The following is a 27987-nucleotide window of genomic DNA, read 5'->3' as shown; positions in this document are numbered from 1 at the left end:
ACCAGGAGGAGCTGCCGAGTACGCCGGCTGCGGCTCCGTCATGCTGCACCATCCCCAAAAAAACCCTTCAGTCTCGTTAAAGGGCAAAATCGTCATTTCATTACCCTGAGGGTAGTGGTTTAGGTAAGGCACTGGTCGGATACCCGAAATATCCATGGATCGGGTACCTGCAGTACCCAATTTTCGGGTGTTTTAGTCCGGGCCTAGGTTAAGGTTTATAGCTTACTTGGTTGCCAAGCCCTCAAGATTGCCTCCGTCGCCAATGGTGATGTATACAGGCGCGGATAAGTCCTTCACGGGCGTGCAAATACCGTTAACTACATTGTACGCTATGTTGGATACGCGTTCCTGAAACGTTAAAACCGATGAATGCCCACAACAATGTTGAGAAAAAACCCGAGATTATTGTGGAGATATCACAGAGAGGGTTAGCGTTTTTTCGATCTTACGGATCTTTCGTAGGCGTGGACGTGACCAGAAAAGACGAGGTCTACTTTGTACTTGACGAACCACGACTCGAACATAACCCTCATGGTTTCGCCTTCCATGTAATGGTAATTGTAACTGTTGTACCACGGGGAATGCGTCAAGACGATTAGCCACGGCGTCTCGGATCTGTTCACTTTCGGGAGCTCCTCCTCGAGCCATTTGTATTGTGGAGTGTATTTACCTGTCCAAAGAAAAAGGACGAATCACGGGTTACCTGAAAGGGAAAATGACGCGAAAAGTGTCTCAGATTTTAGATTTTTCGTTCCTTACCATATGCGGAATAAGAAGCGAGCACGATAATGTGAGCGGGACCTCTCTTTATCGAGTACCAGAAGGGTTCGGTACTGCCTGATGATCTGTAAGGAGTTCGGTATCTATGCGAGAATGGCTTGAACGGCCTGGTTTCGCCCTGCAAACGTCAAATCCATACAAAATCTTTGATTCTTGAACACAGAATCTTGATTCTTGAATCGATTTTCGTCACGCGATGGGGGAAACGAAGAAAGATGAGACATGGAAGTGGAAAAAATGGCTTACGATTTCGGGGGCAAAGTCAAGCTCATGGTTACCAACAGTCCAAATCCACGGCTGATAAGCAGTGCTTCTCTCGACAAATCTTCCCCATGTGTCCCATCTGGCGTTGTCGTGGTTCGGATAGTTATCGGCGTAGGAAAGATCGCCCACGAACAAAACCGCCTGTCCCTTTGTCGGGTTGTTTTCGTAATGCGTCAACGTCAAGTTAGAGTCGAAACTCTGGCCAAGATCCCCTGCAAGAACGTTACGTTTCCAAACCTCCGAGCTCAATATCATTATACACACACACACACACAACCATCAGTTCTGTAACGACATTATATGATTCATACCGATGAGACCGAACGTGTAAGGGACGTCGGGTCCGAGTTCAGGAGGAGTGTGGAACCAGAACTGACGCTCGGTCTGGCCGACTCCTACCACGTAATAGTATTTGGAATTATGCTGCAAACACAACGATCAAAGCGCAAGTGGTTCAGAAACAACAAGAACGGGTGAGTGGTAGGCAAAGATCAAAGCCTTTGTTTTTTTTTCACCTCCAAGTTTCGGATGGTGCAATGGTGGATGTAACCAGAAGTGTAATTGTAGAATTTGTATCTGTTGGCTTTGCCTTCGGCTTTGAGCTTTTCGGAACTGTTCTCTTTCCAGTACAAGACCGTGTTCGTGCCTCTCTCTTGTTGTGTCACCCACGATATGATCACCGCCTTCCCCTCTGTATCGCCTTGTGTTATATGCACCTTTTTCATACACGAAAATACATCATACGGGCATCAAAAAGATGAGAATTTGAGACGTGGGTCAACATTATCAGCCAAGATCCGAGCGAAAATGGGAATCAGAAATGAAATTTGATCCATACTGACATTGTTAGCTGAAAGAGCATTTGTACTTTTGTCAGAACCTGAACATTTCTTGACATGGGTTTGTATTGTAGATGGGATTCTTTGGTACTCTCAACAACGGAAGCAAGGATCAGAAACCAGAAACCAGAACTCAAAAGACAGAGGAGATGAAACAACATAATGGTTCTACGATGTTCAAACATAATTCCAAGATTGTTTGGAGATAAGAATAAGGATTATTTTAATAAACAAATGAAATCAGAGAAAGAACTAAATCCACCAAACAGCTTTTACAAAAGAAAAGGTATAGTGAAAAGGTGATCAAATATAAAATTAGAAAGAAAACAAATCAAACACCAACACTTGGGAGGAAAACAAAGAGGCTAAAGCTTTGAACTTTATTGTTGGCGCACACAATGAAGCTATAAAGCTTCGAACTTTAATCGGAAATAAGAAGAACCCACAAAGAAACGCTATAGGATCGTTGGTTGAGAGACAAACCCAATTCGAGAAATTTGAAATCCGAATGGGAAAAAAGAAGAAAAGTGGGAGGAAACAAAATTACCTGTTGTGGAGCATTGAAACCAGGAGGAGCTTTGAAAACATCGCTATCAAGAGGCATATCGACAGTTTTCTCCAATTTTCTGATAAATCTACTGGTTTTGCTTCCATTACACAACGCCAAGCCGCTCAGGAACAAACCCAGAACAAGAACAATGGAAGACAACAGCTCTGTTCTTCGAACACGACCCATTTTCCCGAATGGTGAAAAGATTTCTTATTATTTTTTGTCCCAGATCGATGTTTCTGGGTTTATCTTATAAGGGGCGTGGAGATGGAAAAGTCCTCGTCACCGCATTATAATACCCGACGAGATCGGGGAATATTCATGGGATTGATTCGTCTGATACTTGACTTAAATTCGTCAACTCCCTTTGATTTGATCTGGCATTTTGAATTTGGGGGAAGAAGAAAAAAATCGTCTTTTTTTTTTTTCTGCTTGTTTGTTTGACAAAATTGGCATGTGACAACGCGAGATTTGTTTCCCCATCATTTTTTTCCCCCGATAATGTGTGTTTCCGACACACGAATCTAGGCTTCTCATTTGTTGGTTTCTGTTTGTTTTTTTTTTCTTTCTTTTTTTCTTTTTCCACGAAATGTAAGGAAATAAATCATTCATTGATGCTGCCGACATTGGAAAAAAAAAAGTCTTCATGCAATAATTATATATGTTAAAAGATTTTTTTAATGATTACAATAAAGATTTGTCAGAAGGAAATCGAATAAGATGCGTGTTTGTGCGTTTATACTTTATATCCCTATTTTTCGATAAGTTTTTTAAAACTTAAAATTTATATGTAGAGCCCAACCATTAAGATATTAACAAATATATATATATTATATCTTTATTACGAATGAAAAAAAAATGAAACTGAAATTGAAGTTGTGGCATACATATATGTACTAATGACACTTTGGGTTGGGAATCTTTTTTCCACTATCTCCTTTTTTAGTAAATCACATTTTTTAATGCTGTTTTATTTACATTTGACTTTGATTTCCTTTAGATAGACAAATCATATATAAATCGATGTATACATGGAAATGTTCGGTAGCGCATTCATTATATAAATGAATATTTGTAAATTGTAATGAACGTTACACCTCTGACCTGATTTATTCAAGCAAGGAATATATATGATATGATCTTTGCTAAAAGCATATTCCCTTTCTCATAATAGGAAATGGAAGATGGATGCCATGCAATGTTGTTGCAAGCGAATAATCCATGCGGATTTCACACGCTAATAATACCCACCAAAAACGTAATAATAATAATAATAATAATAATAATAATAATAATAATAATAATAATAGATAGATAGATAGAAATAATAGATAGATAGATAGATAGATAGATGGATAGAAAGTGTTAGAAGAAAGGCGAAAACAAATAAATTTTCCAAACGAAAAAGAACAAATAAAAGAAGAAATGACAAGTCTTTGAAATCATTTGTATGTGACCAATCAATCATAGATTAGTCAACGTTTTAATCAAATAATAAAATATAAAAGTTATAAGTCTAGACATAAGAAGAAAATCATGACTTGTTTTGTAGAATGTGAAGGGTAACGATTTAATTATTGATTGTATTCATATTATTTTTATATGATTTGAATGTAACGTTTTTTTAATGGTAGATAGAGATTAAAATTTATTTATTCAATTTTTTTTTAAAAAAAAGAGTTGAAGAGAGAATCTATGTGGGGGAGGCGAGGACAAAAGCACTACACTTTTACTTGGTATCTTTTCCACATTACTTTGAGATTGGTCCTCTCATTTTATTCATATCTTCTTACAAATGTTTGACATTTGTGGGACCCTCTATATTCGTATATCGGTCACCTCTCTTTTGAGTCCGGTCCCTACTTTATTTTTGCGTATTCCTCTTTTTTTAAGATTTTCTGAAAATGTTTTACGGTCTTCCTTTAAAATATGATTTAGTAGGAAAAATTGGAAGAAGTCTCAAATACCAAAATACTTCAAAAGAGACGAGATTCAATTCATTCCAACGCACGAGATGAAAAATGCGATTATTTGCATTGGTTCCTTGATGGGCTTGTTTGGGCTTCTTTATGGGCTTTCAGTTTGGACTTCTATTAGTTATTTTTTGTGCTTCTCTTTTCCTGGCCCATTGGGCCTTTCTAATTCCCTCTTTTCCCTTTTTTTTACATTGCGTTACCCAGGAGGGGTGTTAATGGGGCCGGTCCAGCCCGACTTGGTCCGAACCCGCACTCAGCCCGAAGGATTCGAGTTAGGACTCAGAATGATCCGATTTTTTTTATCTCTATGTAACTAAACCCGAAATCCGAAACCCGACCATATATATTTTGGGTCCGGATCGAGTCAGACCGGATCGGTTCGCATAATTTCCTTTGTAAATATCATTTTTTTTTCAAATTTTTATAAAAAATATCGGACGTTCAGTCTGATCCGAGAGTCCAATTTTTCCAAAGCGGAAAACTTAGATCCGGAGCCCACCAATTTTCGGGGTGGGCCGAGCCCGACTTCCAAATTCAAACCTAAATTGACACCCTATTATTACCTACTAATGAAGTGTTATTAAGAGAAATTTGCAAAAGTTGCAATTTATGCTCTTTCTCATTTCACAAGTGCATTGGCCAAAATCCACAAGATTTTCTATTAATCTGTTTCTTTCTCTATATATATATACACACACACATATGTATGGAGAGAGATTTTAAGTCATGAATATGAGAAAACTTAAATGCCAACCACTTAAATTTGGCATGTGATGCTTACAAAATAAGAGAAAGACACTTGAAGCAAAAACACATATGAATGAATGTAACCAAAGATAACAAGTTTAACCACCACCAACCAAGCCCTATTCATGAAAACATCAACAGTTCCTCTGTCATCATCAAAGCAACTTTGTCCTTTTCCTTTCTATGAGATTCTACACAGACCACAATAGAATACAAAACACACAAGCAATACTACTTACACCTTGGAAAAAACACATCACAATCAATTGGAAGCCATTAGCTGACCCTGTTTGGTGCTAATGTTATCTGTAACCACTTGTCTTCTCTCCTCCCAGAAATGAAGATTTTGCCATTCAGGGTTAGCAGTTGATTTAACAAACACAAGAACCTAAATCTGATGGGCACCTAAAATTCAACACCTAAATCAAGAACTCTACTTTGGTATTCACCCGTGAGGGTAGTAACTGATCACCTGTTTTCCATTAGAGCACTGAGTATGGATTAACTAATCATACGAGATCAGCTCCTGCGAAATCATCCCAAGTCTAGTTCCAAACAGAGAAGATATTGCAAGGATTCTAACCACATAGATCTTGATACCATTACTTCTAGGCTCTATTTCAACAGAAGAATCCAAGATGATCTTTAATCAGGAAACTTGGAATAAAGTATGTCAATACCCGAATATGGAATCAGATTCCCTGCTGCTTTTTGGTCCACTGACTTCCCCCTAATGATTCATAATCAACACCAACGTGTTTCTCCAAAATATGAAAGACAGGTCAAAAGATATGGTGAGAATTGAAGTAATAGCTATATGCATTAATCAACACTAATACGAAAACGTAAGTCCTTGACAAACGACAACCAGATTTCCAGAGAAACCCGATTTACTTAGAGGAATGATTAGAGATTCAACTACTACCATTTACACAAGCAATTTTCCAGAAACTGAAGAATTCTAGCGAAGTGCCACCAACTTCACGGTGTTTTCTGTGCCATGTGCTCGAATCCAATCAGCACCTGAATTTCATACCGAGCCCGTGCTTCCCGCGGACACATCCAGGTTTCAAGTGCGAATATGGAGACGTCTTGGAAGTGAAAACCTTCGAGAACGCTCTCTTCCCCAGTTTCCTCATCCTCTGCCTCCCCAGCTTTCCGCTCACGCTCCTCGGCACCAGCTCATCATCAAGATCGTCGTCCACATCATCATCATCACCACCACCATCGCCATCATCATCACCATCACCGTGACCATGATCCTCGTTACCTTCATCATTATCATGGCTATAACCATGACAGCCATAACCATCGCCGGCAGAAAAACCTGAATCTCCACAATAAAGCAACATCTGCGGCCAAGAGCCACCACGGCCGTCGTCGACACAATCACCACCGCCGAGATCCAGATCCGGGACGCCGTCACCACCGTCAACCTCCGGGAGAGTCTGCGGCGAGGGAGACGGAGAATTAGGGGACGAGGAGTCCAGAGAAATGACGTCATCGGGAAGACTGTCGACGGAGAAGGAATCGTCAGAGTAGTCGGCATCGGAGGGATTGACGAATTCCCAGAAGGAGAGATCGTCTTCTTCGTGGTCGAGAACGAGAGGAGCCATGGTGATAACCCTAGATCGCTTCGCCATTTCTTCTCTTCGGTTTTGGTGTTTGTTTCTTCGTTCCAAAGATTTTTCTTTTTGATCCAAGAGACGTCTCTGTTTGTTCGCTGGGAGAAGTTACCATTTAATAAAGGCAAAGCGTGTGACCATATGTCAACTGTGAGGAACACGCATCACTGTCCAATAATATCTCGCCACGTCATCGACCTGAGTCCCGAATCATAGGCCACAAGACTGGTGATTGGTCCATTTGATCAAATATGAAATTAATTTAATGAAGCCAAGGCAACAGATTATATAATTGTAATTCAAAAGTTTCCTCCGTGCATAACCAAAACACAGCTACCGAACACTGTAAAATAATATATTCGGCTTCGAAATGATTCCTCGCGATGGAATATTCCCCAAGATTCATTAATAAATTCAATTGATCATATAAATTTAGCAGATTTGCACGTGTTTTGTGGGGTAAAATTTTCATATTAATAGATCCGTTTTTGGATCCGAATAGTTGTCGGGTTTGGTATTATTGGGCCAAGCTTGTTAGCTTGAAGCTCATTTTAGCTGGACTGATGTAATGTAACAAAAAAATGTTTGGAAAAAAAATGAAAATTGCATGGATTTTATTTATACATAAAACTGGGTCTAGAGCTATAAAACGATCTCTATATATATATATCTATATCTATATATATATAAATCACAAAACCCTACAAAATTTAAACGTGAAAAAGGCCTAAAAATTAATAATAAAATTCATTATAAAGAAATTCGGATCACAACTACAACAATACATCCTTTGGTTGGTTAATTACAAAGATTAACAAGCTGCCAGTGTGAAAAGTACCACCAATTTCTAAGTCACATGATACCAGCCATATATATACATATGTGTATATATCGTCGGTCATACTTGTCGATCGGAGAATGAAACAGGAGGTCGATATGGTTGCAAATTTGCAATGCTTTATAAGAGATTGAGGTGTTGTACGTAATGGATAGTACATGGTAGTGCAGAGTGATAAACGGTCCTTTTTTTTTCTTGTCTTGGTCGACGAGATGAGTTCTCCATACTTATCAAATTAAATTGTGAGGAGAGAGGCATAATCATACGTATTAAGATTTGTACTTATTTGAATGGGGTTTGAAAATAGAAATGTCTCGTTAACATCTCGAGGCAGGAACGCTTAAAAAATGAGCCTTTCGATATTTTTTTTGATAATCAGAATGGTTCTCTGAGTTTTCACTCCGACTATATTCACCCTAGATCCGTGGTTAGTCTTTGTTATAAATCATTTTGGTCCAAGAATTACATCTCTCCCCATCGATAGAATCGAACCCAGTACCTTAAAGTGTCAGTTCTCAACTATTAGACCACTAACTGTTGGGTGTGTTTCAATATTCTTTTCACACGAATAAGAGAGATGGTACATGCATTGAAGAAGAAGAAACGATAGCAGCTCATCTAAAAAAATAAGTAGATGCAAAGAGGTTTATTGCAACATAAATTAAGTTTAAATCGAGAAATCCATAGAGTTTAAGGGTTCGATTTATTTGGATTAAAGAAGAGATAAAGTCAAACAAAAAAAAAATCGATATTTTTTTTGATAATCAGAATGGTTCTCTGAGGTTTCACTCCGACTATATTCACCCTAGATCCGTGGTTAGTCTTTGTTATAAATCATTTTGGTCCAAGAATTACATCTCTCCCCATCGATAGAATCGAACCCAGTACCTTAAAGTGTCAGTTCTCAACTATTAGACCACTAACTGTTGGGTGTGTTTCAATATTCTTTTCACACGAATAAGAGAGATGGTACATGCATTGAAGAAGAAGAAACGATAGCAGCTCATCTAAAAAAATAAGTAGATGCAAAGAGGTTTATTGCAACATAAATTAAGTTTAAATCGAGAAATCCATAGAGTTTAAGGGTTCGATTTATTTGGATTAAAGAAGAGATAAAGTCAAACAAAAAAAAAACGTTTCCGCTCTTGCATAGGAAAAAAGAGATGTTTTGAAGTCAAACGGTCCATTAAAGACATATTAATCAATCCCACTATCCCAGACTAGTTGTTATTCAACGAATATACAAAGATGATATTTGGCTATACATAAAAATACCAATTACTTAAATTCAACAATATCTAGATGGAAGGATAACAAGAGGGCGTTTGGGTGGCGGTTGGGTTGTTCGTACAATTTAATAGAATTAAAGGTGTTTTGGTCCCCGTATATATATATATATACACACACACAAAGACCGGGCATTTCTTTAAAAGGGTGTTTTTATATTCTTGTGTGCATGCAAAAACAAAGAAGAATCCATCGGAATATATATCCGGAGATCGGAAAAAAAATGGAGAGTATGAGAGAGATTCTGAGACACCCAGATGAAATTTATCCGATCCTGAAGCTGAGAATGGCTGCGAAGAGAGCGGAGAAGCTGATCCCACGGGAGAGCCATTGGGGATTCTGCTTCTCCATTCTTCCCAAGGTTTCTCGAAGCTTCTCTCTCGTTATCCAATAACTCGGTCCCCTGCTCCGCGATCGACGCCGTACGTATCCCCCCATATATATAGAGAGAGAGAGACATATACACACATATATTAACCACAAGATCATCCTTTTTCTAATTCTGTCCAAGCATCCCAATATGGTCGAGATGATTTAATGGTCGAGAGGTCACAAAATCATTCTAAAATTTTGATTTTGGATTTGATTTCACTCAGTCGTGGAAGGGAGAGAAGCAATTAATTACGTATTTAAATATTGATTCCAACCTCATTATAAAAAAAAAAGAATTTTGCATGACTTATTTGATTTTTGGTAATTATTTTAATTTGTAGGTATGTGTGTTCTACCTGGTTCTCCGTGCCCTGGACACCATTGGTTAGTGTCTCTTGCCATTTCCAAAACATGAAGAAATGGTTATGTAACCTTAACCTTTTTTCCTTATATGTACTCTACATTATATATATACGTTCTGTACATATTGGGTACTCGGTGATTTTACATCTAGAAACCCTAGATAAAACCCTAACAGATATTTATAATAATATATAGCATCTTTGAAAGAAGAGAGACTTTCCAATTATTTTGTGTGTGTGTACAGTATGATGCAGAGGATGATAAGAGCATACCGAATGATGCCAAGGTTGCCATGCTGATACAGTTCCATCGTCACATATGCGACCGTGGCTGGCACTTCTCATGCATGTCTCATGATGATGAGTTCTTTGTTATATTGCATATATATATATCGTCGTTCTCGTCATTTGAACCTTTTTTGGTTTGCTTAGGTGGTACGAAGGACGACAAGGTTCTGATGGATCAATTCCACCATGTCTCAGCAGCCTCTATTTTCATGTTTGGTCAATTTACGTATTGAATCGGTCCAAGCTTCATTTAGATTCCTAATGTTTATTTTTTTGGTTCTGTCCCCTAACGTAGTTTTGTCGTATGTATGTAATAAAAGGTATCAAGAGGCTATAGAGGATACCACTCTAAGAATGGGTGCGGGAATGGCCAAGTTCCTTTGCAACGAGGTTCGTGATTACCTCGAGGACATCAACGAGATTCCGAAGCCACGCATGTTTTGGCCGCGCCGGATATGGGGCAAATATATCGACAGGCCTGAGGTGCGTATGCTTCACTTTCAATCTCTAATCTGAGATCCGTTGAAAAACTCGTTGAAATATTTCAACTGCTCTAATCCGTTGCAGATGGCCATTGTCTCTGCATATCCCAAAGCAAACCGACAGACGGTACAACCAATGTAAAATGTCATCTCTCTCTGCTTTTGTGGCAGAAGATCGACGATTCAGGGTATCGGATGGATTACCAATGAGTTGAGTAACTGGACTGTAGTTGTAATACGAAGAAGATAGCATCAAATGATGAAAAACCATACCATTACCATCTTTGAGTGTATTCATCTTACAAAATTCATTCATATAATGATATAACATGTAAACCAACAGTGACATGGAACTACAAAGTGTAAGAAAAATTTAGTATCTGTGTAAGTCCAAGGTTTAGGAAAAATGCCACAAAAAAAAAAAATGGACGAACAACAAAGTGTATTCACATGTGAATAAGAGAGGTTATGCCAAAAGACTGTGCTTTTTGCCTTTTACTTCTGTCTCTTTGTCTTTTTTTTTTCCTACAAGAAACATGAAAAACACAAAGGAAACTGATGATCCTCCAAAATCTCAAAAGACTTCAGCCACTTTGCTAGCAAGAACACGTTCCCGTCTTTCGATGTATTCGTAAGGGAACCACCCGGCTTTCCCTTTGCACTCTCCTTCAGCCCACCCGCTGCTTGTCACCTGACCAAATCACGGGGACCGTTTAACGGAAAAAGAGCAGTCCCTTTTTTTTAACTACAGGAGACTAGGTTATATCGTATCCGGGTTTTCCAGCAAACCTTTCTGACAACAATGTAGTCACCGGCCGATAGACTGAGCTCGACATTGGTCACGCCTTGATACGGGAACAAGACCTGAAAATTGGGGAAATGACGATTTGATGAAACACGTAACGAGAAAGAAACAAAAAGGAACCGAGTGGTGCATATATCTTCACTCTGAGTTAATCAGAGCCTGCCACGACATTCAATAAATCATCAACTTACCATATCTTTTTTTTAAAGAACTTTAATGCCATTTTTCTTACACGACAATCTTGTAATAATCCGCTAGATAAAGGCAACAATCATTAGAAAACATCTAGAAGAAGAGCAAACCTCTCCTAGGAAGTAACCCATGCTATCTGTGGATGTGTCTTGCGTATGAGATGCATACACTCCATTATTAGCTTCCTCGTACGATGGAGGAGGTGGTGTATTATCTGCACTTGAGGGCGTAGAAGGGGCTTCAATACGTTGCCTCTCAGATACCATCTGCGGGTGAGAAAACAAACAACCAGTTTTGCTGTTACTTGACTAACAAATCTAACCAATGATTAATGATTTCGATCCGAACAATAGAAGTGCAGAAAAAAAAGTTGAAGAAGCTTAATGCTATGGAGACTGGCCTCATTTTCAAGCTGATCAAGTATTTGGAGGACCCTTTGATGGTAAGCACGTTCAGCTTCAACCTAAAGAGAATAAGAGTGAACGGTATATAGTGGTCTCGTTGCTGATTACAGAAAATATGGATAAGCAAATTATAAACCTTACACCAAAATAAAGATCAAGAACAACCATACTACCATTGCTACGAGTCGCTGAAGAGTCAATCTCTGTTGTTGAGCTTCAACAGCAGCCAAAGCAGCAGCAGCCTCTTTCCCCAGTATTGTCATATTCGATTTAAGGTCTTGAAGTTTTGCTTCAGCAGATTCCAGTTTCATCAAGGCATCAGGATTTCCCTGCGATTCCCTCGCCTTGGCTTGGCGTCTCGCAACTTCAGTAGCCTGTTCGAGTTCAAAGAGAAAGTAGAAGTAGAAGACAGTTATATGCTAACTAAAATTCAGCAGCTAATTCTACAACTAGAAAGAAAGCTAGATTTTTCTAGCAGAGCAGATAATATGTTATATATGATATAAAACTGCTTCCTAACAATCTTTTCTGGTACCTGAGCTTCAGCTTCTTGACGTAATCTGTCATAACGCTGAGCAAGATGTCTTGCATCCTCCAATGGTGCTCCCAACACCATTGCCCTTAATGGCTCAGCGACCTAATGATTTCAGAATTAAACACGATACCAAAGAAGTCAATAGAGAAACCAAACCATGATAAAAGAAATAACCTCAGGAACTTCATGACACTAGCTCAGATCTGGAAGTATTAGATACATGATAAGAAACATATGTTAGCATAGAAGTAAAATTAGTTTTCCTCACATGACAGCTCCCCTCCCCTCAATATGTCTCTCTGTCTGAATGTTATTTGACACGTACACGATATGAATTGGGCAGAGAAGTTCAAATATTTTATGGATTTTTGTCACCACATTTTTAAAGACTTTTCTTTTCTGAAAAAAATGAACCAAACGACCAACCTGTGTACCAAGAGCTTTCAACATATTTCCACGTTCTTTCTCCATCTGTGCCCGAGCACGTCCATAGTTCAATGCAGCCCTAGATAATGCATTACCATTTGTACATGTACTCTCAGAACCATATTTCCTGCTATCCTCAGATAATTTTGTTCCTGTTTAACCAAACGTACACATGGAAGGTCACCTCCAGTCTGTAACAGTCATCATAACCAACTGAAGAATAACACTAAAGGGACATCAAATCACCTATTTCCACTTGTTTGGACCCAGTCACTATATATCCTTCCACACCACGGACAATATCTCTTTGATAATGCTGAAAAGGGACAACTTTCATGAGATTACACCCAATTGATAGCAAACATGCAAACTGATGAAAGGTTAAAAACCTTAGCAGCACGTGTAGATATGTAAAGCTTTTCTAGTTTATGATGCTGCTGGAGTTCTGCCTCATCGGTTATAACAGAGTCAGACCCACCATATCCACCTCCTCCAAACTGCTTGAGGACAGCCTTAACAGTTACATAAAACAGAGTCAGTGTACTTATCAACCTCAATGCCTGTTAAAAACACTCAAGGCTCCCATATCTTTGAACTTATAGCTAACTAAACTACACAATTTTGGAGATATGAAATATATACAATGTTGATCCCAAAGTCAAGTTTTGATGGTTAAAATAAAGCCCCACTATTAATCTGTGAAGAATTTACACCAAAACATCAGACAAAAAGTCGATTATGCGCTATGTTCACCATGATTGTAGAGTAACCGGAAAGCTCATCTAATATGCATATTCATTAGATTGCAAGGAAACAGTTTTCATAGTCCTCACTCAACCGCCGAAGATGCTAATCCACGACCAACGAATGCAAGACCTCGCAGCTGATAACGGAACAGATATAAGCCAACAAACATGTCTATGCACCACAAATCCACAATTCATCAGCCACGTTTGAGTTTACCTTATCACAGGACATCATGCAATCATTCAGTTTCTACAAGATCCAATTAATGTCCAATTTTCTGCTATCGGATCGAAACTCTCACAGATCAGAAGAAAAAAAGTGTCAAAACATAATTTTGTCCAAGCATAACCGAATATAGATTTCACTCTGATCGCTAAAAAGGTATTCGTAATAACAATTTGTTCGAACAAAAACCCTAATTCACTTTCAGATCCAAGTTCTCGTAAGGCTTCCATAACAAGAGATTGATTGAAATAAGAAGGCAAAGCTAACAAAAAGTCGAACAATTGTCGATCAGAACAACATGATCTACCAGAAACAAACGTGAATTGCCAGAATCACCAGATAAGACAACGAAATCAGGAACAGGATCCGAAAATCTAAATGGGATCTTAACGAAAGAGGCAAAAGGATTCTGATTTCACCTGTTGCTGCCTCGCGACTTGTTCCCTGAGCCTCGTCGCTTGTTTCCTTATGGCTTCCATTCCACCTGATCGAATTTCTACTTCTTATTCCTCTTCTTCTTCTTCGATTTCCTCGAAGAACTTTGCGGGAGAGAGATTTGAAATCGGAAATGGCGTCGAGCTCTGCAAAATTCCTGCTTCCGATTTTTCTTTTGGTGGCAACCGAGGAATAGAGAATGGAGTCAGAGACTCTGCCCGAGAAAGAAGGTTCCGTGTTAGAGTTGTGTCAATAAGATTGATGCGAATGATTCAACATTAGGTGTTTTTCCTCCATTACACGTATTTGAATGATGTGTACGAAAAAAATATAATAATTAGTGCTAAAAATAAAATTAGTCGATCATAAATAAAGTATAATACTAATTAAGTCTTTAAATACAATTTTAATCAACCATTAATTAAGTGTTAAAATAAGAAACGGGGAGAGACAGAGAGCTGGCTCAGCTGAGGAGGCATGGATTATGCAAATCGCAGCCATACGGGGACCCACAGTATTGAAGCAATCATTAGCTCCACTCTCTGCCACGTGTACTCCTCTTCATTTTGAATTCTGTGCATCTTTTTAAAAAAAAATAAAAAATGAAAATTTCTTTTCATTTTAAATTAAATCTTATGAGTTTCAGTTGTAATTACGTGTGATTTTATACTGCTTAGTTTTGCACAGAATGTGACATTATTCATTACCAACTATCTATATCTAAATGCTTTTAGAGATTATTAAAAATTTAAGCAAATATGTAAAAATTATAGTTGGAATGTTTGCATTTTATTTTTGTTTTGAAAAAGGTTACGTGATAGGTTGAAGGTTCAGTGAAATTTCTATTTATATAATAAAAAGAAGTTATGGCGATAGACATATACATATGACATATCTTTCTGTTAACATGTTGGAAAAAAATTATAAATTAAGGTTGGGTTATTATTAATTAAATCAAATTTTAGGTTATGTCTTCTGTAGAACTACAGTTATTATTCGATTCTAATAAATTAATAAACTCAGTTGGATTTAAACTATTAATTTTCAGGAGCATATTTCTCATATGGGTTCAAGATATTATACTAATTTTAACATTAAGTAACAATAAACTCAGTGCTTATATATCAATATATAATTTTATTTCCGTATGTGCATGTTTTTAACTTGATTGAGCTAATATTTGGTTGCATTATGTGTGTGTGTATATATATGATTTTATCCTCTCGTCTCGTGTGTTTGATGGTTCGGTTCGGTGCACCCAACATGTAGTAGTGAATCGTCAACCCTTTTGACAAGACGAGCTGATTTGGGCCGTGACATGGAGCACGATGTAACATTTCTCATTATATATATATATATATATATATATATATATTTATACGTATAATATGAAAATGGACTTATCAATTATGACGACCACAAGGATAAGACCCACGAAACGTCCACGTACAAAAGTTATGGTCGAGCCGTTTAGGTCCAATGCCTAATTGAGAACGGGCGAAAATATGTTATAAAATGTAAAAATATATATATAGTTTTCATTTGATTTCACGAATTCAATCTAACCCGAATACAATCTAAATGCATGAACAATCTGTTCTCAAAATCGGGTATTCGAATTCATGTTTAGATGGGAATAGTAAATATATTTCTATTTATATTCCGATGTATGATACTGTAATTTTCAATATTTTAATGATACATAAATATCGTGGAAAAGTTACAAAATAGACTTAAATTTATATAAACAAATACAAATAATTTCAGATAAATGATAGTTGGTTCGATTATAATTTTGTTTTAATCCACCTAATCATCATATTGATTTTGAAGGGGCAAAAAGTTTATGATTTTGTAAAATAATTCGAACAATTTTATAACTTTTCCTTCATAACCAAAAGACGATAACCCATATTATAACATAGATGATATCGCCAAAAAAACCCCATACTCTTTCCAGATCAACGGAAAAACCCTGTATTTTTTTATTTACCAATTAAACCCTGTATTTGGTGTGATTAACCCATAAAACCTAAAATTTTTTAAAAATTCGCCGAAAACCCCTCATGTCTGCCAACTCAAACGAAAATGATGATGTGTGCATGACTTGCTTCCAAGTCATGCACACATCATCATTTTCAAATAAAATTTAAATTAAATAATTTATTGAAATTAATATATGCATATATATTCATATATATATATATATATATATATATATTAAAAATAAAATTATTTGTAATTAATAAAATACATATACACATAACTACAATATATATATATATATTATAACTAATATATATATATTTACATAAAAAAATATAATTAATTTTATATACATACATAATATACATATTAAAATAAAAATAATAACTAACATATATACATATAATATATATGAAAAAGAATATATATATGTATATATATTAGTTATACATACCATATATACATATACAATTAATTCTATCGTTCGGACGTTGACGCAATTATGCCATCACCACAATCACAATCATATCCCATATGGGTGACATCCGACCTGAATCGGATGGCCCATGGATGAGATTCAATCTTGCAAACATCGTGCAATCATTCACAAACGTCCGTTTCTACAATCATGCGCTAAATGTTAATCCGAACCCTTTTCGAATCAACGTTAACGACATGCCAGCTACCCCAATCACACACATTTATATAGTTATTTTACTATACATGCATTTTCGCTTGCGTAGTCTTTTATATTCATTTATATATTTTGGGAAAATCGCCAAAAAAACCATGTACTCTTCCCAGGTCAACGAAAAAAACCTGTACTTTTTTGCTTACCAATTAAACCCTGTACTTAGTGTGATCAACCGATAAAACTCCGAATTTTTTAAAAATTCACCGAAAACGTCCCGCATCTGCCAACTCAAACAAAAATGATGATGTGGCAATGACATGGCTTCCAAGTCATGCACACATCATCATAATTATGCCACATCATCATTTCAAACAAAATTTAAATTAAATAAATAAATAAAATTAATATATATATAAATTCACATATATATATATATATATACATATTAAAAATAAAATTATTCGTAATTAATAAAACATATATACACATAACTATAACATATATGTATATTATAGCTAATACATACATATTAAAATAAAAGTAATTATAATTAATTTTATACATATTAAAATAAAATTATAACTAACATATATACATATAATATACATTAAAAATAATATGTATATGTATATATATATTAGTTATATATACAACATATATATATACAACTAATATGCATATTAAAATAAAAATAATTATAACTAATATATATAATATATATTAAAAATAATATATATTATTTATAATATATATTGTGTATATATATATTGTAGATATGTATGTGTGTTTTATTAGTTATAAGTATTTTTATATTTAATATATATATATATGTGTGAATTTGTATGTATATATATTAATTTAAATAAATTACTTAATTTAAATTTTATTTGAAAATGATGATGTGTGCATGATTTGGAAGCCATGTCATTGTCACATCATCATTTTTGTTTGGGTTGACAGACGCGGAGTTTTGACAAATTTTTTAAAAGTTTGGGGTTTTATGGGTTAATCACACCAAGCACATGGTTTAATTGGTAAGCAAAAAAGTATAGTGTTTTTTCGTTGATCTGAGAAGAGTACGAGATTTTTTTGGCGATTTCCCCTATAACATAAAATACTCATTCATCATGAAGACATCATATTCTAGATAAATTTAGATTTTGTGGAATGGGTATATTACCAAATGGACAAACAAATAAAGCTAAAATCAATTGTAAAGAGCCAAAGCTTTTAATATATAAATATTTTAATAACATATGTGATGTGTGAGCATTGAAGGCTCTATTTCTATAATCCTATTGATTTTTTTTGATAACATAATCCTATTGATTCAACACAACCAAACATTAATTAATTAATTGAAGATCCAAAAGAGTAGCACAATCTTGAAATTTTAGGGATTCATGATTTTACACCAAAATTGTGAGTGGGAAAAAGGTAGGAAAGCATGATTCTGATTGTACAAATTTAGGTATTAATTAAGAAATATTATGTTATATTCTATAGTATTTCTTTCATAAATTTAAAAAAAAAAGCTTTTAAATAAATGAATAAAAAGGATAAGACCATTAACTATGAAAGCCCACGAGTCTGTTTTTTTTTACCCCACAATACTCGAAGACTTTTATTTCAGCGCCTTTGGGTCTTTGCCCATCAAGAAGCTCTCTCTCTCTCTCTCTCTCTCTCTCTCTCTCTCTTTTGCTTTCTTCATCCTTTTTTTTTTTTTGGTTTTCATCTTCTTCGTTAGATACACAAGTATGCATATAAGCACCGCCCAAAGATCTCTCCTTTTTCTTGTTTCTTGCAGGAAAAAAAGTTGCAATAATTCGGCTTTTGCGATGGCTTTTTATACGCAATACAACACTTTGTAGATAGGAAAGTTGGGAAATTTACCCAATCTTTCAGAAACTTGTGCTTTAGATTTGGAAGTGGATACACATACAAATGTTTCTTGCTATATAGCCTTTAGGAATAGAGAAAAAGTTTTGACCCTTTGGACACAAACTCTGTGGAAGAGAGAATTATGATGGAGAAGTGGACGGAAGCAAGAGCCTTGAAGCCAAGCCTTATCAGAGGTGAACCAACTACGGCGAAGCCACCGCAATCTGCGGTGTCTGATGAGTTGCTGAGCCGAGTTTCGTCTGTTGAAGATTTCTCTGTCGAGTGTTTTCTCGACTTGTCCGAAGAAGAAGACGACCTCCTTGTTCATGAAGGTGTTGATGATGATGATGATGATGACGATGACGAAGGACAAGAACTGGTTTCTCTATGCTCTTCACAGGAGGAACAAGCAGAATCTGAGCCTTTCCTCTTGGATCAATGGCCTATTCCGGTAAAAACCCATCTTCCTTTTCTCGTTTCCCTGATTGTCCTTCGCTTCTTTGTCGGTTTTCTGACCAAAATATCTGAAATTCTTGGGACAGGAAGAGGACATGGCAGAGCTTGAATGGGTATCTCGTGTTATGGATGATGATTACTCTTCCCTAATCTTCACCGAAAGAAAACCCCAAGAAGCAGGACGAAGATGGGATCATCACAGTAGAAAACCATGTTTCTCGTTTAGGGTTCCGGTTAAACCGAGATCCAAACGGTCTCGGAATGGAAAAACCCGTCAACCCATTTGGCCATTCCTTAAACCCAGACCGACGAAACAGCCAGAGTCCATGTTCCAAAGAAGGTGCAGTCACTGCGGAGCTAACAGCACGCCGCAATGGAGAACAGGTCCGCTCGGTCCGAAGACTCTGTGCAACGCTTGTGGCGTGCGGTACAAGTCAGGTCGGCTTTGCAGAGAGTATAGACCAGCTTGTAGCCCGACATTCTCAAGTGGGATTCACTCGAACGTTCATAGGAAGGTTCTGGAACTGAGGAAGATGAATGAGTCATCTGCTAACCAGACCGAGTCAAACTCGGCAGGTGGAGGAGCTACTCTTAGGTAGACCTAATCAACCCCCACTTTTTTTTTTTTTTTAAATGTAGTGATGTACAACTTGCTATCAAGATTTTTGAAGTGGTCTTGAAAATGATGTAAGTTTTTTTTTTTTTAAAAAAAATTGCTTTAAGCATACTTTGTAAGTGGGAAAAATGCATGGTTTATGTGGAAGCAGCCATGTCCATCAATAATTTGTGACCATGTGAAGTGGCTCATGACTATAAATATCACATAAAATTGACAAATTCATGCAAATGCTTTTCAAAGCAAATTAGCAAAGAGAAAGACCTCATATCACTTTGTAAGAAAATAAATACAATGAAGAGAGAGAAAAAAAAAAAGATCCTAAACGCCTCGAACTGCCCACAATGATACCACCTGGGCAAGAAACTCTTAAGCCGATCACCACCTGAAATACTATGCAGCCATCTATCAAATTTAACAAGCAAAATATTGGCTTATCTGAATTTGGACTAGACACATATTTCACATTATTAGCAATATGCCGATATCACATACCATTTAAGGTTAACAAGCATAGAATCTTTATCCCTACCATAATAGCCCACACTACAAAAAAAAATTATTAAAAGATGATTAGATATCCTGATAATGGTGAAAAGGGGTTATAGTGAACCAAAAAAAAAGGACTGAGATGCTGTACACTGAAATGGGTTTAAACCCTTCCTAAAACCTGTAAACCCTGGTTCATACAGACACTAAGCCTGATGACTTTAGTTATGGAACAAGAAAGAAGCTGAGGACTTGGTTATGGATCCTACAGTATCCGTTTCCTCTGAAAAACTTGCATACTCTCTGCCCACCCGACCAAGACTGTCTGTTCCAACCATAACCCGAATCTCCTCCTTCCCTCTGGTTCCCAAACCTGTCTCCATTCTGGTTCTGTTGGTTTCCCCATAACGCACCTGGCCCATTTGGGATCGACCTTGACTGTGAGAACCCCAGTTTGGATTTCCAGTAACTGGTTGCATCCAACCCGAGCCAGTGTTTCCGGGAACTCGAGCTTGAGCTTGAGCTTGGCCAGTCATACCCCACCCGGGGTTTGGATACGCTTGGGGTGGCCCTTGACTAGGCCCTCCCCAACCGGAGTCTTGGGAATGGAAGACCCCCAGTTCATGTTCGTTCCACCCCATCCCATGTTCGGATTTGCAGGCATCTGGCGCTGCGTTTGTGCCACGTTTTGGTTGCTATTCATCATGTTCATACCCGAAAATAGATTTGGTGGTGGCCCATCACGTTTTGGTTGCCACGTTTTGGTTGCTATTAATCATGTTCATACCATGAATCAGATGGTGGAAACCCGGATTGAACCTGGGCGAATGGGAAGACACCCGGAGTTACAGCCTTGACGGATGGGGAGGGACTCTGGGAAGAAGATGGAGCATCAGCCCTGTGTCCATGGGATGGAATCTGAGTAGAACTACCAGAATCTAATTTCTTGGTTTGCATGCATCCCTGTCCCTGTATCACGCCAGTTGGTGCCTAAAATGGAAGAGCCACAGCAGAACCAAGATGACTAATCGAGACATTCGTTGAATCTGTGGACGGAAGCGTGTGGAGGCTGGCTGGTCGAACGCTGCTGGAACTTATAACCATGGGGACATCTGGTTTGGAAGCTGAGCTCGGACAAGATTGCGGAACAGAAGAATTTGTCAACTGGACAGTCGGTTATACAGATGCCTGAGCAGGAGTCGGGGACCATCGGCTCTCATAATTTTGCCTCCTTGCAGCGGTTGTTGGAGTCGTGGCCTGATTTGGAGTAGGGGACAGAAGGTTTCTGCCCGAACTCCAAGTATCATGGGACTTCCTCAGGATTTCAATGGTTGATGGAGCAATTCGGGTGGTCGAGCTGAGTTCGGGTTCAGATTTCCATCCTCCTCCTCCAGATTGGCTCGAGGGACCTGAACTGAAGCTTTACCAGCATAAACAGTTGTCTGGGTTTGCTTCTGAAATCGCCCAGCTAATGCATCAGTCAGAAGAATGGAATCCGCTTGTGTTTCTGCTGTCTTCCAGATTTTCAAGTCGGCGGGAAAATACCCAGTGTTGTTCCATTTAGAGAGTTGCACCATTGAGAAAGGTCCTTGAAGTTTACCAGATGGGTCCTTTTAGTGCCACATTTTCTCTGATTCATTAATCTGGGGAACTGGTTCCAGCACAGCGGCAGTTGGAGGAGCAGGTAAAGATTCCGAGCCACCCTCGGAGACAACTCTGCTGTTGCTACATGACGGGAATTTCTGTAACCAGTCACAGACAGGGAAACAGATCTTGTCTTCTCAGAGATAGCAGGTTGTTGCATTTCTCTCTCTGCCTGAACTCCACAGATTTTCATTGGCCCTATCATCCGATCCACCAGGGTCCAGGATTATCCCCTCTACTAGGAAAGCCTCTACCCCACAGGTTTCTGCTTAATTCACGGTTCCCGCTTACATAGTTTATGGTGCCACCCCATGAATCACTTGAACCATATGTTCCCCTTCGTGGAGATATGGGTTCCCTTCCTCTCCTGTTAAAGCTACTGCTACGCGGCCCAGAAATTTTCCTACATGAATCCAATATGTCAAAACAATGAAAGTGTTAAAAAAAAAGGAACATAAGCCAGAGATAATGAATACAACAAACTCTTAAGTTTTTGACAGACCTTTTTCCTTCTCTTCTTTCTCAACTTCATCTTCAGATTCACAATCTGGATCCATGCTAGGATCAACATATATCTCGGGAATTTCTTCTAACCTCCGTTGGCGTTCGTGTGGGGACTTCAGCACTTGCAATTTCTCGATGCATACTCGGAGTGTAATCATAATTAAGGAATACTCACGCAACTCGAAGGATCAAATAAGATGAAATTATTTGCTTCGAGCCACAAAATGGACATATTAGAAGCTTACACAAAGAGAAGAGCACAAAAAATCAATCACTAAAATAACAGAACTCTATAAAGATTCAATAGTAAAGGATATCCTTTTCTGCGACCCATATCACTTACACGATCACGCAAATGACTCAAACGCACAATCTCTCCATTTAGCAACTGCATTCGTGAAGAAAGAGAATTTTACAACACTGCCTTTGGACATTAAAATTATGCATATTGCTCAAATGTTTAAACGACCAGCGAGCTTTAGAACCCAGAACCCAAAACCCTAAATCATTTCGAAACTCTCTTTAAAAGAATGATAGAACTGAAGTCGCGTATATTCTCTAAAGAGATTATGCATTTATTGTGAACTCAAAATCAACACCTCCTGCAACAACATGAAAGATGCAACCAAAAACCAACTTACATTTTTAATTCTCACTTCCTGCAACGCTGTGGCCTCTTCTTGAATTCCACCCTGTAAGCAAATGACATTAGAATATGGAAAAGAGGCAAAATCACTTTGGTCGAAAGAACTGTGACGCAATCGAAACAATGAACATGAAGTGATATGAATCATAACACTGTCAGTCTGTTAATAAGCCCACATTTTATGCTCTGCCTGAGACGCTTGCATTCATCCTAACAGGAAGCAAGTAGTAAGACAAACACATGGCATTATCGCAAGAGGAAAAGAAAGGGATGTTCAGACATCGAGGGGAATATTACCTCGGTGAAATCTTGATTGGATATAATGTCGATAGATATTACTTCTGTTTTGTCAAGGTTCAATATAACAAGTACAAAGTCGATTGTTTTTTTGCCAACTTTATATGGCTCAGCAGCTTTGTTTGCGCCTGTTTTTCAAACAAAAGGATACAAACATCAGTGAGATTCTCTTTCACAGCAGATTAAATCCAAATATCTGTAACATGGGTGACAAAACATTACCAACAACTTGAACCAATCGGTATAAATCTTGCTTTTGATTGCCAGATATTCTTAACCTAACAAATGCTCCGGCTACTTTTTCTTGGAATGTCGTAATATCGTCAAGCAGATCCTCCACCAAGCTACGCCTCAAGTATATCAAATTGATGTTATGCATATCGATTGCTGCAAAATCATCCAGATTGGACTGACGTCCTTTACCGCCACCCTTTCTGTGTGCTTGGCGTTTCTTATCCTTTCCAGTTTTCGCTGGGTGATCCAAGCTTTCATCAACATCCACTTGATTAGCTTCTGTATCATTAACAGTATTTCGGAAGTCATCTGCATGAGATTCCTCCTTGATGAGAAAATGAGAATCGAGTAGATTTAACACCTCAAAGTCTCCTACATGCGACTTCCCAAACAGATTCTGAAGTCTGGAGTCGCAAATAACTTGGCTTTTCCGGCGAGGGTCACGGAGATTGTATCTTTTTATATACTCCAGTAGGAGACTATGTACTTTTGACTGAGGTAAGAAAGATCTATCCCCATGTCTCATGTGTATGACAACGTGCAAGAGTTCCTTGGAAACCCACTCACTCACCAGATGAACTTTTATCACTAGCTGATAGGATTTGTCCACCAGACTTTGATTGTCTCCTAGTCTTCCTCCTTTTTGGAGGACTAACTGAATCCGATCTTCCATCAACTGCACAAGTAATCTTGTTGGGAGTCTCTGTTTTAGTACCTTGAGTCCCATGCCCTTTCCAAGGGCTTTTAGCATGGTTGAGCTCCTCTAGAGTTAAAGATAGTTGTTGAGCTTTCAAATCAATCCAGTAATCCTTGAAGAGATATTCCCAGTTGCTTTTGTCATCAAAATCAAGTTGTGCCTACAATGAGACAACACAGAAGACAAATGAGATCAGAAAAGCAAGATTGCAAGTCATCCAGAAACAATGAATGCCGATCATCAGTTTTCATGAATTACCACCAGACCTATGCTTGATGTGACAAAGAGGAAAAACACATGAAATGATTCATGAGGCATTACAACGTATACATAACATATGTCTTTACAGTAGCACTTATATTAAGAATAATCTGCCTTTCCTGATGGCATGCCAATACATCGACATAGTTAAGGAAGAGAAAGAAAAGGTCAGCAGAAAAAGTATATCGAGAATACCGGCTCCTTCTTCTCTTGCTCCTTGCTTTCTATCAACCTGACTGTGTCCATACATGTTTCACATAAACCCTTATTGCCTCTCACACAAAAGAAAATAGCATCTTTGGCACACCCCTTGCATAACGAAAATGTGTGTAACATAGGTAGGTTGCAGTTTTCTCACATTTACTATAAGGTGCCATCCTATTCATGGAAATACAACACAAAGTTAGGTTCTACACAAAAGACTAGAGAATAGACCTTCAGGGATGACACCCTGAGGAATAATATTGGGAGAAACACATGCAAAAATTGAGAAAAGGCACACAAACTGTGAAAAATATGACATAACTCAAAGCTGAATGTCAATATCTATGAGTTGAAACAACAGACGTGATATCTTAAACTATCTTCAGTATCTTTGCTTGTGCAGTACCAACATGAGGGAGAATAGTAAGCCTAGAGGCTGTGCAATATTGTTTGTCTCTTCATCTCACTGGCATGGTTAGCATGTGCTACCAAAAAAACTGTCCTGAGCCATATCTAGAACTCAATGCAACAGGCAATGTTTCTAAGCAGAAATATCCTAAATGATATAGCATGATAGTGATGAAAATGAACCACATCTCCAAGCCAACCTCTAATGAAGTAATGAGAGGGAGAAACCCAAAGAACACACAGACAACACTGTTACAGAATTTACAAATTCGGATTGGAAATATACAGTTAAGAATATTCAAAATAAAAATAAGTGAAACCAGAGATTACATTACTTCTACTTGGTATGGATACTGAACAACATATAATGCAACTAAAAACCACTGCTGACTGGCTCTCAAAGACTCATGACTGAAATAAAAAGGGTGAGCATAGCCTTGACATCAACCAGACTTTTCCCATTCACTAACAATCCAATGGTTGCCATTGCCAAAGTTGCCTTGGGGAGTCGAACAACAGGCCTGACACTTGAGCAAGATTCGAATCAGGAACAAGAAACCAAATTGAAAATTTGAAAGCAAATATATAGAAATGCTTTAGCCAGAAGAAAATGACAATTGGTAACATCCTCAAATCTAAAACGAGGCTGCCCATCTGATCCAACCTTTCAACCAAGGGGCTCCTGCTAAAGGCAAGTAACTATCTGATTGAGGTAAAGACAAAAAAAAGATAGGGATGTATAAATGGTTTTCCAAATTTCTATATTACTCTCTAAGGACTCGAGCAAAGTTCCTCCACAAGAAAGTTTCAAACAAAGTTACCAAGAATCTCATCATCCATATAGCAAAGCAGCAAGAAACATATGCTTTTAAGGACCTTGGACAGTGATATAAAGACCCTAGAGAGAGCAAAATATATGGTAAACAACATCCATCATAATAAACCATAGAAAGAAATTGTGGGCTTGCCAAATAACTTTCAGATTATTCGTAAACTAATGAGCACACACTTAATTTAAGCTATTAAAGAAACAAAAGAATAACCGAGACTTACCACAGTTCCATTTACCCTTTGAACGGAAGAAAGCTTCATCTCGACCAACACAGGAAGGGTGGTAAGCTTTTGGGCATCCCCTGCAACCCAAAAGAAACAAGCATTAAAACAATAAAAAGTACCATCTGATAGAAACCAAAAAAGAAAAGAAAAGAAAGCAAACTACTTGCTTGAAGTCACAGAAACTACAACTGAAGTTCACCTGCGGTCGCAGAGAAAAAGTCCAACACCATCAAAGCAAATGAAAGAGACAACTTCCTCTTTCTTCTTTCCCGACTCTTTCAGGGGTGTTGAATTTCTCCGACGCTTCCTCTTTCCTCCAGTGCTCCTATTTTCTTCCTCAACATTATCTACTTCATCTGGCTCTTCCTCCCCTGTGTCAGCCATCACGGTCTCCTCCCGTGACTCAGTCATTTCCATATCATCCTGGTTGTCCCTCCCTTCTGATAAATCAGCTACAACGGAATCTCCATGTATTTCCATATCTTCTGTCTCATCAACCTCCTTCTGACCCTCATCTCCAATCCTTATATCAGTTTCTTCCTCAACTTCAGTATTCTTTGTTTCATCTACTTCAGCCACTTTTTCAGATGCTTCTACTACTTCTTCTCCTTCTTCGCCACCAGCAATCTCATGGCCTTCTTTCTCCATATCTGCTTCATTTTTTGAGTTCAATTCTACTTCTTCTGTAGAATCAGACACATGTGCGTCCAATTTACCAGCTTCCATATCCTTCTCAACCATCTTTTCCGCACCAACCATCACAGTTTCCTGGTCGTTTCCTTCTTCCCCAGTAAACTGAGCAATATCTGCGGACAGTTCACCCCCCCGGGGTTTCGGACATATTCACATCTTCTTTCTCCACAGCGTCGCCCTGCTGTTCTTCCTCCACTCTTTCACCACCTCCTGAGGCTTAATTTGAATCTCCAAAATAGGCACATCCTCCCTCTCCGCAGCAACAGCCTTATCTTCTTCTTCTTCCCTTTCTTCAATCTCAGTCTTGATTCCCCGACTACACTGACCATCAATAACATTTTCTTTGACATTTTATATCCTCTCTGGCCTCTCCATCCATCACATCCTTAACTTCTTCATCAACATATAACTCTTGTGATGGCTCTATCTCTTCGAATTGGCTTTCTAACTCCTGAACACTATCTCCTAACCCTTTATCCTGTGGAAGAATTTCTGTAAACCCAGCCACGTTAGTTAGCTCTTTATCATCAGGAATCTCTTTCTCATCTACAATATCAGCCAAGGGGGCAACTTGCCTAGTATCTTCCTCCGGCATTGCAGCCATCGCACTTGTTTCTTCGGACTCTGTTCTCGGAACCCCCTGGATCAACATCATGTCATTACCATCTTCACCAGCAGCAATTCCGCCGCACAGACTTTCTGACTTCAACCACCCGGACTAGACTTTTTTCTTCTCCATATGTACGTCTCCCCGAACAAAATCCTTTTCACCATCGAAGTTTGGCAAGTTAGCTGCCTCTGCATCCATTTCACCATCGAAGACGGTTCCGAAGGCGCAGCGCCAACGGAGATGGCAGCACCATCGCCGACAGGATCAGCGCAAGTATCCGAAGGATGCGATTCGTTTGAATCAAGAACACATTCAGACCCATTCACCGACTCCATCGAAGGTCTAGCGGAGTCAGTATTCAAAAACGAAGAAAGATTAGCTTCGTCTTCCATGGAATACGCCCATAAAGTAAAGGGGAAAATTTGAGAATACAGAGAATGGGAACAAGACAAATAGAGAAAAAGCTAAGGATCTGAAGCGTTTGGGGTTTTA

General features: G+C 38.1%; 6 protein-coding genes across 6 annotated transcripts in view; 2 read left to right on the top strand and 4 right to left on the bottom strand.

Annotated features, from left to right (window-relative positions):
- LOC104807297 (purple acid phosphatase 10) overlaps positions 1 to 2896 on the bottom strand; it is a 3368-nt gene extending 472 nt beyond the window's left edge. The window contains exons 1-8 of the mRNA XM_010532511.1: positions 2431 to 2896; positions 1560 to 1760; positions 1356 to 1467; positions 1027 to 1256; positions 760 to 898; positions 450 to 670; positions 227 to 348; positions 16 to 43 (exon numbers count right to left, since the gene is read on the bottom strand). Of these exons, the coding sequence (XP_010530813.1) occupies positions 16 to 43; positions 227 to 348; positions 450 to 670; positions 760 to 898; positions 1027 to 1256; positions 1356 to 1467; positions 1560 to 1760; positions 2431 to 2619 (1242 nt within the window). The 5' untranslated portion in view covers positions 2620 to 2896. The remainder of the gene's footprint in view (positions 1 to 15; positions 44 to 226; positions 349 to 449; positions 671 to 759; positions 899 to 1026; positions 1257 to 1355; positions 1468 to 1559; positions 1761 to 2430) is intronic.
- A 3055-nt stretch (positions 2897 to 5951) lies between these two features.
- LOC104807296 lies at positions 5952 to 6885 on the bottom strand. The gene has a single exon (XM_010532510.2). It carries the CDS (start codon positions 6797 to 6799, stop codon positions 6173 to 6175), a length of 627 nt encoding a protein of 208 aa, XP_010530812.1. The 5' UTR covers positions 6800 to 6885; the 3' UTR covers positions 5952 to 6172.
- A 1886-nt stretch (positions 6886 to 8771) lies between these two features.
- On the top strand, positions 8772 to 10752 carry LOC104807293 (squalene synthase-like). The gene is made up of 5 exons (XM_010532508.2): positions 8772 to 9328; positions 9620 to 9985; positions 10073 to 10154; positions 10249 to 10411; positions 10496 to 10752. The coding sequence occupies exons 2-5, from the start codon at positions 9934 to 9936 to the stop codon at positions 10550 to 10552; spliced, it is 354 nt and encodes a 117-aa protein (XP_010530810.1). The 5' UTR covers positions 8772 to 9328; positions 9620 to 9933; the 3' UTR covers positions 10553 to 10752.
- LOC104807295 (SH3 domain-containing protein 2) lies at positions 10704 to 14433 on the bottom strand. The gene is made up of 10 exons (XM_010532509.2): positions 14164 to 14433; positions 13162 to 13284; positions 13019 to 13088; positions 12773 to 12924; positions 12347 to 12448; positions 11985 to 12185; positions 11808 to 11870; positions 11518 to 11673; positions 11200 to 11274; positions 10704 to 11101 (listed from the first exon to the last, which is right to left on the bottom strand). The coding sequence occupies exons 1-10, from the start codon at positions 14221 to 14223 to the stop codon at positions 10985 to 10987; spliced, it is 1119 nt and encodes a 372-aa protein (XP_010530811.1). The 5' UTR covers positions 14224 to 14433; the 3' UTR covers positions 10704 to 10984.
- A 3983-nt stretch (positions 14434 to 18416) lies between these two features.
- Positions 18417 to 19929, top strand: LOC104807292 (GATA transcription factor 3). The gene is made up of 2 exons (XM_010532507.1): positions 18417 to 19131; positions 19223 to 19929. Exons 1-2 carry the CDS (start codon positions 18823 to 18825, stop codon positions 19733 to 19735), a joined length of 822 nt encoding a protein of 273 aa, XP_010530809.1. The 5' UTR covers positions 18417 to 18822; the 3' UTR covers positions 19736 to 19929.
- Positions 19930 to 20462: 533 nt separating this feature from the next.
- LOC104807839 (zinc finger CCCH domain-containing protein 19) lies at positions 20463 to 26933 on the bottom strand. Its single transcript, XM_019201819.1, is given in 19 exon segments — positions 20463 to 20936; positions 21061 to 21231; positions 21430 to 21629; positions 21668 to 21940; positions 21943 to 22039; positions 22041 to 22109; positions 22111 to 22288; positions 22369 to 22539; positions 22707 to 22777; positions 23031 to 23081; positions 23189 to 23245; positions 23333 to 23460; positions 23555 to 24132; positions 24134 to 24423; positions 24720 to 24850; positions 24853 to 24891; positions 24894 to 24902; positions 26190 to 26269; positions 26392 to 26933. Coding segments are annotated over 19 exon segments (3609 nt in total).
- Positions 26934 to 27987: the final 1054 nt, after the last annotated feature.

This window comes from Tarenaya hassleriana, unplaced genomic scaffold, assembly GCF_000463585.1.
Source record: "Tarenaya hassleriana unplaced genomic scaffold, ASM46358v1 Cleome13, whole genome shotgun sequence".
Lineage (NCBI taxonomy): Eukaryota > Viridiplantae > Streptophyta > Magnoliopsida > Brassicales > Cleomaceae > Tarenaya > Tarenaya hassleriana.
This window is presented reverse-complemented; position numbering and strand designations above follow the sequence as displayed.